Genomic DNA, 13,059 nt, shown 5'->3' with positions numbered 1-13,059 from the left:
TAAAAAAATATAAAAATATGGGAATACTAGACCAAAACTTATAGGTTAACAAAACAATAAAAAGGTAGAATATACCTATTCATAAAAAATTCTAATAATAGAGTAGATGGAAACTTATTATACCAATGAAATGATTCTCTATGAATAAATCTTAAATTAACCAACTTATCATCACACACATTCCCTTCACGAAAAATATGAGTAACCCTAAACTTGATTTTTCCACAGTAATTAAGACAAGTATTCTATCGATTACGAAGTATCAACGAAACATTAGTCCTAACAGTAAACACAACACAAACCAAGGCATAATCACATTCAAGCCATACATTAGTAAGCCCCATCTTTTGAGCTTCCTCCATAGCATGTATAACTCCATAAAAATCAACAACCATAGTAGTTTGAACTTCAAGAAACGCAGAGAAAACACCAATAAACTCCCCCATACTCCCACGAAAAATACCTATATAAGTAACAAGACTAGGATACCCTAGCAGACCCATCAGTGCTAATTTTAATCCAGCCTAGTGAAGGAAACTCCCATCTAACAAGAAGAGGACGAAGAACTTTATCACTATGAGTATTAATACCAAAACACTTAATCACGTTGAAATCCAACATATCATTTTTCATTGAAGCTTTAGACGAATTTTCCACTAGACAAGTTAAATCTTTAATTATCGAAATAGCCTTAGAAATCTCAATCTTATCCTGAAATCTAGCATAATTCCTCATACGTCATATCATCCAAATAGAAAAAGTTATCACAGAAAGCTTAATAAATTTAATCAAAGGACTACCATCACTCTTAATAAAAAAAAAGATCATCCTTATTAGAGAAATGAGAAGTAAGAACAACTCCAAATATGCAAAGCATTAGAACATTCAAAAAAATAAATATTGAATAGATTTCTCATGCTTTTCACAAAGCATACACATAGAACATATATGCAAACCTTTATTATGAATATGTTGATTTGTAGGAAGCCGCCCATGAAAAAATTTCCATTGATGGGCCACGTAAGTGGGCCCCAGAAATAATAATGAGCTATCATCCAGACATAAGAAAGACCTAAGTCACAAGAGGATTCATGCATGTGGTGTGTATTGTACGTTTAGGTCCTAGCATAAGTAAGTATTCCTTGGAGGCGCTAAAGCCCATGAGGGTTAATGTTTCCAAGGAAAGATTGCATGCATGGCACGTGAATATTTAGGGCACCTATAAAACAGATGGCCCCGCAGCGCTGGTGCATGAGTTGGTACCTTGGCGGCCATATTGTTAATATTTTGCACTCCAGAAAAGGAAAGTCCTGTGCGGCGACTGCGTTAAGCCTGTGCAATACGCAACAAGACGCCTTACTAGTAACCCCAATTCCACTTAAGGAAAGATCCTCGTGGGACATGGAAGTTGACCTAGATTAAACCTATATAAAGGGTGGTAAGAACCCGAGAAAGGTACGTCGTTTCTAAGACTGAAACTGCTTTACATACTTATTGTTTCTTAGCTCAGTACTGACTTGATCGTCGGAGTGCAATCAACAGGTAGGGCCCTCTCGGTTTCAATGGAGCCACTCTCAATCACCCATGGAGAGGGAAGAAACCACCAGAAAAAGGAGGAGCCGCCATCTGCCTTTGAAGTCAACGGCGGTTGAGTCAACTGGCGAGAACATTTGGCGCCCATCGTGGGGCCCGATAAAACTAGGTCTCACTGACAATCGTGTTGAGAGCCATCCAGCAACATGAGGAATACGAGACAAGGTGCATCTGCACTAGAAGGAGGAGACATCGTCTCCATGCAACAACTCATGGAGACCATTCGCGCTCTCCAGCAAGTCGTAGCGTCGTCCAAAGCTGACCAGGACATGATTTTGGTTGAGGTTCAAGCCAAACAGGCAGCCAATCAGAACCGATTCCAGGATGATTTAGCTGTGTCACGTGCGAACAATGAGGAACTGCGCAGAGCCAACGAAGAGTTGCATAGAGATTTACAACGCATGAGTGAGCGTACGACTGATGAGCAAACTCCGTCAATACTAGTTAGGGCTCGTCCCATGTCCTTTTCCCAAGAAATCATGGACACTGTGATACCGGCCAGCTTCATGGGTCCAAAGATCACCTTCACAGGCGTAGAAGACCCAAAAGCCCACATCACAACCTTCCACACCAAGATGATGATCTCCGGAGGCACCGACGCCATGTACTGTAAGCTATTTATGGGTATGTTCTCAGACACAACGTTGGACTGGTTCATCATTCTTCCTGATGGACACATTACCTCATTTGATCAATTCTTAACATTGTTCAAAAAGCAGTACATCGTCAACCAGGCTCCCACTCCCGTCTCTTTCGATCTCTTCGACGTTAAGCAATACCAGGGAGAGCCTTTGAAAGAATTTCTCAACAGGTTTAGGGCACTGGTGGTGAAGCTGCACACTAAAGATGAAGATATGATGGTACACGCCTTCAAACGAGGGGTGCTGCCAGGACCCTTCAGTGATTCTCTGATAAGGTGTTGCCCAAAGACGTTCAACGAGATCTGTCACAAAACTGTAGCCCACATCGTTGCAAAAGAAGAGGTCATAGAAAAGCGTGGAAGCATCGACCCTGTCCGACCTCAGGAAACTGGTCATCCTCAGCCCATGAGGGTACACGAGGCCACGACAGAGAAGAAAGCCTCAGGGAAGATGTTGCCGTATGAGACAAGGAAGCCTCAGACCAGGGCACAGACAAAGGAAGGCGCTCCCACCAGACACAACTTTCGAATGGACCTTAAGAAGTTGATTGTCTTCCCTAACGTGGCAGACAGATTGAAGTCTCCACCGCAGACTGACAAGAGGTTAGGGCCCAGCAAAGACACTTGGTGCGAATTCCATAAAGCCTTTGGCCACAACCTACGCAACTGTTTGGCATTAGGATTCCTGTTAAACGAACTGGTGAGGAATGGCTTCCTGTAGGAGTACCTACAAGAGAACCAAGGGGCCCCAAAGACAGCAGTCCCCGTAGGAGATCAAGGACATGAAATACCTGTCCATGGAAAAATCAACACAATTTATGGAGGGTTCTCAAGAGAAGGATATACCGCCTCCCATTGGAAGAAATATGTCAGGGAAGTGATGGCAGTAGAAGCAGGAGAGCCCGACCAGTCCCCGGAACCGACCTCTTCTTCACAAAGGCCGATTTGCAAGATGTGGTTCCACATGACAACGATCCCGTGGTGATCTCGGTAGTGAGGACATGAAGGAAGGTACATCGAGTCCTCATCGATCAGGGGAGTTCGACAGATGTGATGTTCTGGTCGACCTTCAACAAGCTGCGGTTGTCGACCGATCAGTTGAGACCTTATGACGGTTGCCTATATGGCTTCGCTGGGGACCAAGTGGAGGTGCGCGGGCACATAGAGCTAAGGACAACTTTCACAGATGGCACCGCATCTTACACAATTAACATAAGGTACCTTGTTGTCAACACCCCTTCAGCTTACAACACATCCTTCTAGGCAGACCTGCCCTAAACAGAACAAGGGCAATGTCCTCGACGAGGCATATGAAGATGAAGTTACCCTCCCTTGAGGGAACAGTGATAACAGTTAAGAATGACAGAAGGCGACAAAGAACTGCTATGAGAATAGCCTGAAGACAATGAGAGGAGTGTGCACCGTAACCAACCAACCTCCAAGGGGAGAAGGGGTTACCCGAGTATAGGTCACTAGAGAAGATCGGCCTGAACCAGCAGAGGAGGTGCTGGAAAGGGAGATTGGGGGAAGGAAGTTCAAGCTTGGTAGGTCCCTAAGTTCAACCGAGTATCGACGCCTTGGTGGACAACGCGTCAGGCTTCAAGCTTCTTAGCTTCCTGGATGCTTTCTCAGAATATAACCAGATCCGGATGCATACCAAGGACGAGTGCAAGACGACATTCATGACGGAGCTCTCCCGTTACTGCTATAAGGTGATGCCTTTTGGGCTCAAGAATGCAAGTGCAACCTATCAAAGGTTGGAGGAGCTATTCACCACAATAGCCAAGTACAGATTGAAGCTAAACCCCGAAAAATGTGTGTTTGGGGTAAAGGCAGGCAGGTTCTTAGGGTTCCTACTCACTGAGCGTGGGATAGAGGCAAACCCCTGTTGAAGATGGCAAGCTTTGATGTATCAAATCCTCAAGGAACCTGAAGCTGTGTTGCTTTTTAGGTTTGGTTTTTGGGGGTTTAGAATCTTTGTAAGATCAGTCTTGATTCTCACACAAAGCTTGTTTCAATCAATTTTAAAGAACTAAGTGTTTTTCCCTGCAAAGAGAAAAACAAGCGATAAAAGTTTCAAGACAATCAGTTGTTTGTCACTTAGCTGGTAAAGGAGTTTTTGAAACTATTTTTTGAATCAATTGTATAACTGCTGAAACCATTCAACCAGTTAAATCGCAGTTTCAACCGATTAAATGTGAGTTTTCATAACAGTTTTTTGAAAACCTGTTTTAATTGTTTCAGTTGTTTAAATCTGCCTTAAACGGTAGTTTTTCAAAGGTTATAAATATAGCTTTCTTTCAAATGATTAATACGAATGAAAGAGAGAAGTTTTACACTCTGATTTGAGATCAAAAAGAGAGATTACCAACTGTTTGTAAAAAGGTGTTTTTCCAAGTTTAGCAAGATTGCTTTTGGGCTTTGCTGTGATTCAAGAACTGATCAATAGGGTTTCTAGTGTACTGTAATTCCAGGTGTTTTCTACCCTTTATTAGTTTCTTGTAATTGTTCATATTACACTTTGTAAAACTGTATGTAAAATCTTGTAAAGTCAGTGTGATTCTGGCTTGAGGTGTTTGCTGTGTGCAAAGAGGGTGAGTAGGATTTGTGGGATTCAAAGTCACCTCTTTGTGGTGTGTATTTGTAATGTGTGATTGGTTACATAGTGAAATACCTAGTGGTTTGACTGAGGACTGGATGTAGCTTAGGGATTGAGTGAACGAGTATAAAACCTTGTGTGTAAATCTCTCTATCTCTCTTCTCCATAACTGTTTGATATTTCCGCTATCATAAACAACCGATTAAATCGTGCTTTTAACCGATTGAAATTCTGATATTAGTTTTTGTTTGACTATTTGATTGGCTTTCTGAATTGATTGTTGAAGATTCATTCTAAAGGTAGTTTTTGTGAAAATCTTTTGTAAACAATTCCCCTCCCCCCCCCCCATCTTATTTTAAGCCATCAATCCTAACAATTGGCATCAAGAGCTAGGTTCTTGAAAGTTACTCAAGTTTGTTTTCTGTTTCCTGAAAATATTTTTGATGGCTGATAAAATGCCCTTTGGGGAAGGTGCCTCAATAAACAAGCCACCACTGTTTTGTGGGGTTAATTACCAATTTGGAAAGTGATAATGAAGATTTTCATACACTCAACTGATAAAGGCATTTGGGAGTCAATTGAAAATGGTCCTTTTGTACCTCAAGTTAAGAAAGATGATGTTTTAGTTGATAAACCTTCATCCGATTGGATTGAGGCAGAAAGTAAGAAAGTTAAATTTGATTGAATAACCAAGAATATTATAACATCTGCTCTAAGCTGTGATGAGTTTTTCAGGGTTTCACAATGCAACACTGCTAAAGAAATGTGGGACATCTTGGAGGTCACACATGAACGCACAACTGATGTGAAAAGAGCTAGGAAGCATGCTCTGATTCCAAGAGTATGAACTCTTCAAAATGAAAAGGGAGAATCCATCTGTGATGTGCAAAAGCGATTTTCTCACATTGTGAATCACCTCATAAGTCTTGGTAAGAAGCTTGATGAAGAGGAACTTAACATCAAGGTACTGAAGTGTCTTGATAGAACATGGTAGCCAAAGGTTACTGCCATCTCCGAAAGGATCTCACCTCAATGATTGTGGCATCTCTTTTCAGTAAACTAAGAGAGCATGAAATTGAGATCCAAAGGCTTGTTGTCCAAGAAAGTGAAGACAAGCATAACAAGAGCATAGCACTTAAAGCTAGCAAACAACAACCAGATTCCAGTGACAGTGAAGAAGAGAACATAAGTTTGTTATCAAGAAAATTCAGCAAATTCTTGAGAAAGTGACAAGCTTCTAAAAGGTATGATTCAAAGAAACCTAGTGAATTCAATTCTAATAAGTATACTTGCTATGGCTGTGGTGAACAGGGTCATATCAAGGCTAAATGTCCAAATAATGAAGTTAAAGAAAAGGGAGATTTCAAAAGGGAAAAAAAGGGAAAAACTAAGAAAGCATATATAGCATGGGATGACAATGATGTCTCATCCTCAAGTTCGTCAGATGACGAGGAAGCTAATCTTTGCCTTCTAGCATCACTAACAAGTAGCATGGATTCTCAAGTGAAGGTACCACCTATGATCAATTCCTTAATGCTTTTTATGAAACTCATGATGAAGCCAATAATTGGCACTTTCTCTCAACCGGTTGAAAGGATTCAATAACTGGTTGAAAAAAAGAGTTAAGGCTCTACAGGAAGAGTTAAGCATGACAAAAGAAGATTTTGAAAATCTTGATTTAATTTAGAAAAATTCTTCTTGCAGTTGTGAGATAAAAGTGTGTGAAAATTGTGAACTTCTTGAAAAGAAGATTTGCTACCTCTTGAAAACCTTGGACAAGCTTAGAACTGGAAAGTCCAATTTTGAAGATGTTTTGGCTTCACAGAAATATGTATTTGGAAAAGCAGGGTTGGGTTTTTACCCTCAAAGCAAAGAAAAAAAATAAAATTACCAAACCTTTTTCAAATTTTCTAGAAAAACAATCGGTTAAAATATCGTTTCAACCTGTTGTTACATGCTACTATTTCATGAAGAAAGGTCATTTTGTCAGGTATTGCAGGTTTCGTAAATCTCTTATACCTAAAGGCATCTATAAGTGGATTCCTAGATGTATTGCTAATTCAAAAGATAAATTTCACACTGAAGGTCCCAAATTCTTTAAGGGATCAAATCTTGAGATTTGACAAAGTTCTATTTTGTAGATTTCTAATTTCTCTTGAAAGGTTCAGCAAGGACTGGATATTCTATACATGCCAACATATCAAAGTCTAGTGCTGGTTTCTTGAACTTTCTGTAATTTGAAAATCTAAAATTTGAGAATAAAATTCTCATTCTTTGTTGAGAACTATTGGTGCTTAAATTCAATTCAATATGTTACTCTATGTTTCAATATGTAATTCCTGCGTGATCCATCTATTCTTCATACATTTAATAGCTTGCAAATATGTTAAAATGTAATGATTATATGCTACATGTGTTTTTGAAATTTTTCCTTCAGAACAGAAATTTAACCGATTGTTTCCTCGAAACAACCGATTATTTTGTATTTGATAAGCTCTGGACAAATCTGTTTTTGAATTTTAAATTCTGGTTTGTGATTCTGTTGAGCCCAGTGACGTGTATGGTCAAAATTGTATTAATTGGATGTTTGAATACAATTTAAATCTGTTGCATATGCTTTTAATAGATCAGATCCCTCAATATCTTGAAAATAAAAGAATGTCTTAAATGCTTGGTTAAATATCACATGTGAATCTGTACCTATCTGAATTGACTGACTATGTCAGCTTTATTATTCAGATTTGATTCGTTTTCTGTTTTTGAAATCATATCTATCTGTACCATCTTTGACCATGAAGTTCAGCTATATAAGACAATGCAATTTGGTGTTATCTCTCACACATACAAGTTGTCTTTCCTATCTTTTCTATCTTGAGCTTTCTCTACAGTAAATTGAAATCCTTGTTCTAAACTAAGAAATGGTTGGCACTCCTCCCTTTGCAAAAAGGATGAAATCAAGGGGTGTTAAAAGCTCTGGAAAGCTTGAAGGACGATTTGCAGGTGATACCAATCTCATCAACAAGTATCTACTTGAGACAAGTAGAAAGAATTTGAATACACCAAAAGTTGTTTCCTTCACATGGATGAAACAACAGAAGCTGGATTCTGCGAGGAGCATTCCAAAGAACAAAAGTTGAAGAGATTCCTAGAACTTACAGGGAATATCTATCTTGATCTTGTAAAAGTATTCTACACTAATCTCCAATTCAGCAATGACTCGCTTATTTCACATGTCAAGGGTGTAGATATGGTCATCACAAGTGAGGTATGATCTGCTGTGACCGGGCTGAAGTCTTCTGGACTAAGAATCAATAGGGGAAACCTTGGAGTAGTAGAAGATTTCAACAAAATCTAGTTTTACAAAGGTTGTCTAAAGAATCCCCACTCCAAAGTGAGGAATTTTTCTGTTGGTGGATTAAAGCTTGATGAAAGGCTTGTGGCTTTCATAGTTTCATGGATTCTCACACCTAGGGGGAGCAACCATTCAACTCTATGTGAAGAAGATCTTCTTTTGATCTACTGTATCATGAACAAAGTGAAGATCAACTGGATTCACACAATCAAAGAGCACATGCATAAAGCTATGAGGTTATGTGACTTTCATTATCCCTATGCCATTTTGATTTCTAAGTTTTTGCATTATTTTGAAGTGGATATAGAAGGAGAGCTAGCAGAAGTAATCAAACCCTCCAGTGAGATCAATAGTGGATCCCTAAGTAAGATGAGATTTACTAAGATTGGTGGAAGATGGGTAAGCAATGATGGTGATCAAGCTGGCCCAAGTGGAATTAATGAAGGTGATGAAACTGAAGAGGCAGCAATGCAAGATGAACTTGCTGCTGGAACTCAAGAAGGTGAATATCATGACATCAATATGGATGAAAGGATGCCAAACATGTCAGCTTTTGATAGGCTAATGATCAATAGAATGGACACATTTGTTGACAATCAGAGGAACCTATATGAATTGTGTGAGTCAAAGTTCAACAACATGGACATTCAATTCTCTACTCTTGATGAACAGATTGAAGAAGTCCAAGGACAGATTTTGGAACTGCAATTTCAAAGGGAGGATAGTCCTTCCTTTTAGCTTAACAACTTTTAAATTTCTCTTTTCCGTATGTTGTTTCTAATCCTACCATTTGTCTATTTGATGAGACAAATATAGGAGAGGTATTGTTGGAATTGTAATGTTCTTAATTGTGTTTTACTGCTTTTAAACATTGTTGTTATTGACTGTGTTAACTGCTTCAAAATTTGGAGTTTTTAAAACTGTTGTTATTTCTGGTTTACAAAATTTTACCCGGTTATCTCTGCGAAATAATCGATTGTTCTTATACATCTCTGTTTATATGAAAACTGATGTATAGTGTATATCTGTTTTGGATTAGATTATCCTGTGTTTGTTCAGTGAATGCAGGATTCAACAAATTCTAAACAAAGAACATTCCTTAAAGCATCCCAAGGATTTGTCTCCATAAAATAGGGGGAGATTGTTGAAGATGGGAAGCTTTGATGTATCAAATCCTCAAGTAACCTGAAGTTGTGTTGCTTTTTAGGTTTGGGTTTATGGGGTTTAGAATCTTTGTAAGATCAGTCTTGATTTTCACACAAAGCTTGTTTTAATCAATTTTAAAGAACTAAGTGTTTTTCCATACAAAGGGAAAAACAACTGATTAAAGTTTCAAGACAATCAGTTATTTGTCACTTAGCTGGCAAAGGAGTTTTTGAAACTGTTTTTTTTAATCAGTTGTACTACTGCTGAAACCATTCAACCGGTTAAATCGCAGTTTCAACCGATTAAATGTGAGTTTTCATAACATTTTTTTGAAAACCTGTTTTAACTGTTTCAGTTGTTTAAATCTGCCTTAAACAGTAGTTTTTCAAAGGTTATAAATATAGCCTTCTTTCAAATGATTAATACGAATGAAAAAGAGAAGTTTTACACTCTGATTTGAGATCAAAAAGAGAGATTACCAACTGTTTGTAAAAAGGTGTTTTTACAAGTTTAGCAAGATTGCTTTTGGGCTTTGCTGTGATTCAAGAACTGATCAATAGGGTTTCTAGTGTACTGTATTTCCAGGTGTTTTCTACCCTTGATTAGTTTCTTGTACTTGTTCATATTACACTCTTTAAAACTGTATGTAAAATCCTGTAAAGTCAGTGTGATTCTGGCTTGAGGTTTTTGTTGTGTGCAAAGAGGGTGAGTAGGCTTTGTGGGATTAAAAGTCACCTCTTTGTGGTGTGTATTTGTAATATGTGATTGGTTACATAGTGAAATACTCAGTGGTTTGACTGAGGACTGGATGTAGATCAGGGATTGAGTGAACGAGTATAAAACCTTGTGTGTAAATCTCTCTATCTCTCTTATCCATAATTGTTTGATATTTCTGCTGTCATAAATAACTGGTTAAATCGTGCTTTTAACAGATTGAAATTCTGATATCAGTTTCTGTTTGACTATTTGATTGACTTTTTGAATTGCTTATCTGAATTGATTGTTGAAGATTGATTCTAAAGGAAGTTTTTGTGAAAATCTTTTGTAAACATTTCACCCCCCCTCTTGTTTTAAGCCTTTAATCCTAACAACCCTGAGAAGTGCGCTGCTATTATAGCCATGAGGAGTCCGTTCTCTGTGAAAGGAGTGCAACAGTTAACAGGGCGGATGACCGCTTTGTCCCGATTTGTATCAGCAGGAGGGGATAAGGGGCATCCCTATTTTCAGCGATTGAAGGAATGTGAAGAGGCATTTCTCAAATTGAAGGAATACTTAGGCAGTCCCCCAGTACTGTGCAAGCCACAACTAGGTACCCCGCTCCGTTTGTACTTCGCCATCACAGATCGGGTAATCAGCTCGGTCCTCGTCCAGGAACAGGATCATGTGCAAAAGCCAATATATTTTGTTAGCAAAGTTTTGCAAGGGCTTGAAGTGAGATACCAGGCCATAGAAAAGGCAGCCCTAGCAATAGTGTTCTCAGCGCGAAGGCTCCGCCACTACTTATAGAGTTTCACCGTAATAGTGGTGACAAACCTCCCTATTCGCAAAGTTTTACAGAAGCCTGATGTGGCAGGTCGAATGGTGCGTTGGGCGGTTGAGCTATCAGAGTTCGATGTGCAGTACGAGCCAAGAGGACCTATCAAAGGCTAGGTTTATGCTGACTTCGTAGTGGAGATCTCCTCGGCAGCGACACACCAAAAGGAAGCAGATTTCATATGGGTCCTCTCCGTAGACGGGTCTTCCAACCAACAGGGTAGTGGGGCTGGCATCATTCTGGAAGGACCAAATGGGTTGTTGATCGAGCAGGCCCTACGGTTTGCCTTCAAGGCTAGTAACAACCAAGCTGAGTATGAGGCCTTGATCGCAGGAATGTTGCTAGCCAAAGAGATGGGTGCTAAAAGTTTGTTGGCAAAGAGTGATTCCCTGTTAGTAACAGGGCAGGTTACGGGAGAATACCAGGCCAAGGACCCTCAAATGGTCGCATACATAGAGTATGTCCAGATCTTAAAAGAGACTTTTGCAGTGTTCGAACTAGTACACGTCCCAAGAGAGCAGAATGCCCGAGCTGACTTGCTAGCAAAGCTCGCCAGTTCAGGCAAGGGGGGTAGACAGAGGACAGTTATACAGGAAACCATGAGGACACCTCGAACCACCACAAGTTGCACAACAAAAGTCCAGCGAATAAGCACCTCAGAAGGCATTAAGAGAAGTCATCGGTCGTTGACACAGGAAACATTGAAAACAACCAGAATAAGAGCGTATAACCTATCAAGGGAAGAGTCATTGCACGTTTGCCTAATCGAAGAGGGCGAAACCTGGATGACACCCTACCGACGCTACTTGGCTGATGGGATACTCCTGCTGGAGCCCACAGAGGCCAGGATAGTCAAGAGGAATTCGAGCATGTATACCCTTGTGGATGGGAATTTGTTCAAAAATGGGTATACACACCCTATCCTGATTTGCGTAAGTGGTGAACAATGTACGCGCATCATGACAGAGTTCCACGAAGGGATATGTGGGAGTCACATCGGCAACCGAGCTCTCTCGTCAAAATTTGTTCGCGCGGGGTACTACTGGCCGACCATGAGGGAAGACTGCACGAGGTATTCACAACGATGCAAGTAGTGCCAACGACACACTGACTGGCAAAATGCGCCCCCAGAGGAGTTACGATCGATCCATAGCCCATGGTCGTTTCATACTTGGGGGATCGACATTCTGGGACCATTCTCTCTAGCAGTGCGACAGATGAAGTATCCTGTGGTTGCCATTGAGTACTTTACAAAGTGGATAGAGGCTGAGCCAGTTGCGCTAATCACAGCCCACAAGATCCAACACTTAGTATGGAAGAACATAGTATGCTGTTTTGGAATCCCAAAGCGCTTGGTGTCCGATAATGGCACCCAGTTTGCAAGCCAACAGTTGGGCAAGCTATGCACAAAGCTTGGGATAAAGCAGGTATTTGCATCAGTCGAGCACCCCCAGACGAATGGGCAGGTCGAGTCTGCCAACCGAGTTCTGTTCAGGGGTTTGAAGAGAAGACTGGAAAAAGCCAAGGGAACTTGAGCATAATAGGTTCCTAGAATTGTATGGGCTTACCACACCACTCCCCAGTCCACTACTAAGGAAACACCTTTTAGCTTGGTGTATGGTTCAGACGCGATGATTCTTGTAGAAATTCAAGAGAGTTCACCACGTTTCTAGAACTTCGTGGCTGAAGAATCCAACAAAGAAAGAAAGGTGAACCTAGATATACTTGATGAAGTCAGGGAGGAAGCATGCATCAAGGATGAAGCCTTGAAGAGAAGGGTGGAGTACAAGTACAACTCCAAGTTGAGACCTCGGTAATTCCAAGTCGCCGACTTGGTGATGCAAAAGGCCCACCCCTACCAACTAGAGAACAAGTTATCTCCCAAGTGGACTGGTCCATTCCGTGTGACATAGGCGCTTGGGAATGGGGCATTCAAGCTCGAGACTTTAGAAGGTGGGACAATCCCTCGAGAACAGTATGGTTCCTAGTTAAATATTGTTAGAATTGATGGCTTAAACAAGAGGGAGTGAATTGTTTTATCAAAGATTTTCGCAAATACTTGCTTCAGAATGAATCCTTAACAAACAACTCAGATAAGCACTTAAGGAAGGCAATCAAACAATCCAACAAAAACAGTTATAATTTCAACCGGTTAAAGTTACGATTTAATCGGTTGTTTAGAGCAACGAAAGTAT

At 40.2% G+C, this 13,059-nt stretch overlaps 1 protein-coding gene across 1 annotated transcript; it reads left to right on the top strand.

Annotated features, from left to right (window-relative positions):
* Positions 1-1,739: 1,739 nt before the first annotated feature.
* LOC137816890 (uncharacterized) lies at positions 1,740-2,954 on the top strand. The gene has a single exon (XM_068620052.1). The coding sequence runs from the start codon at positions 1,740-1,742 to the stop codon at positions 2,952-2,954; it is 1,215 nt and encodes a 404-aa protein (XP_068476153.1).
* Positions 2,955-13,059: the final 10,105 nt, after the last annotated feature.

The sequence above is a fragment of the Phaseolus vulgaris genome, unplaced genomic scaffold (genome assembly GCF_000499845.2).
Source record: "Phaseolus vulgaris cultivar G19833 unplaced genomic scaffold, P. vulgaris v2.0 scaffold_12, whole genome shotgun sequence".
Lineage (NCBI taxonomy): Eukaryota > Viridiplantae > Streptophyta > Magnoliopsida > Fabales > Fabaceae > Phaseolus > Phaseolus vulgaris.
This window is presented reverse-complemented; position numbering and strand designations above follow the sequence as displayed.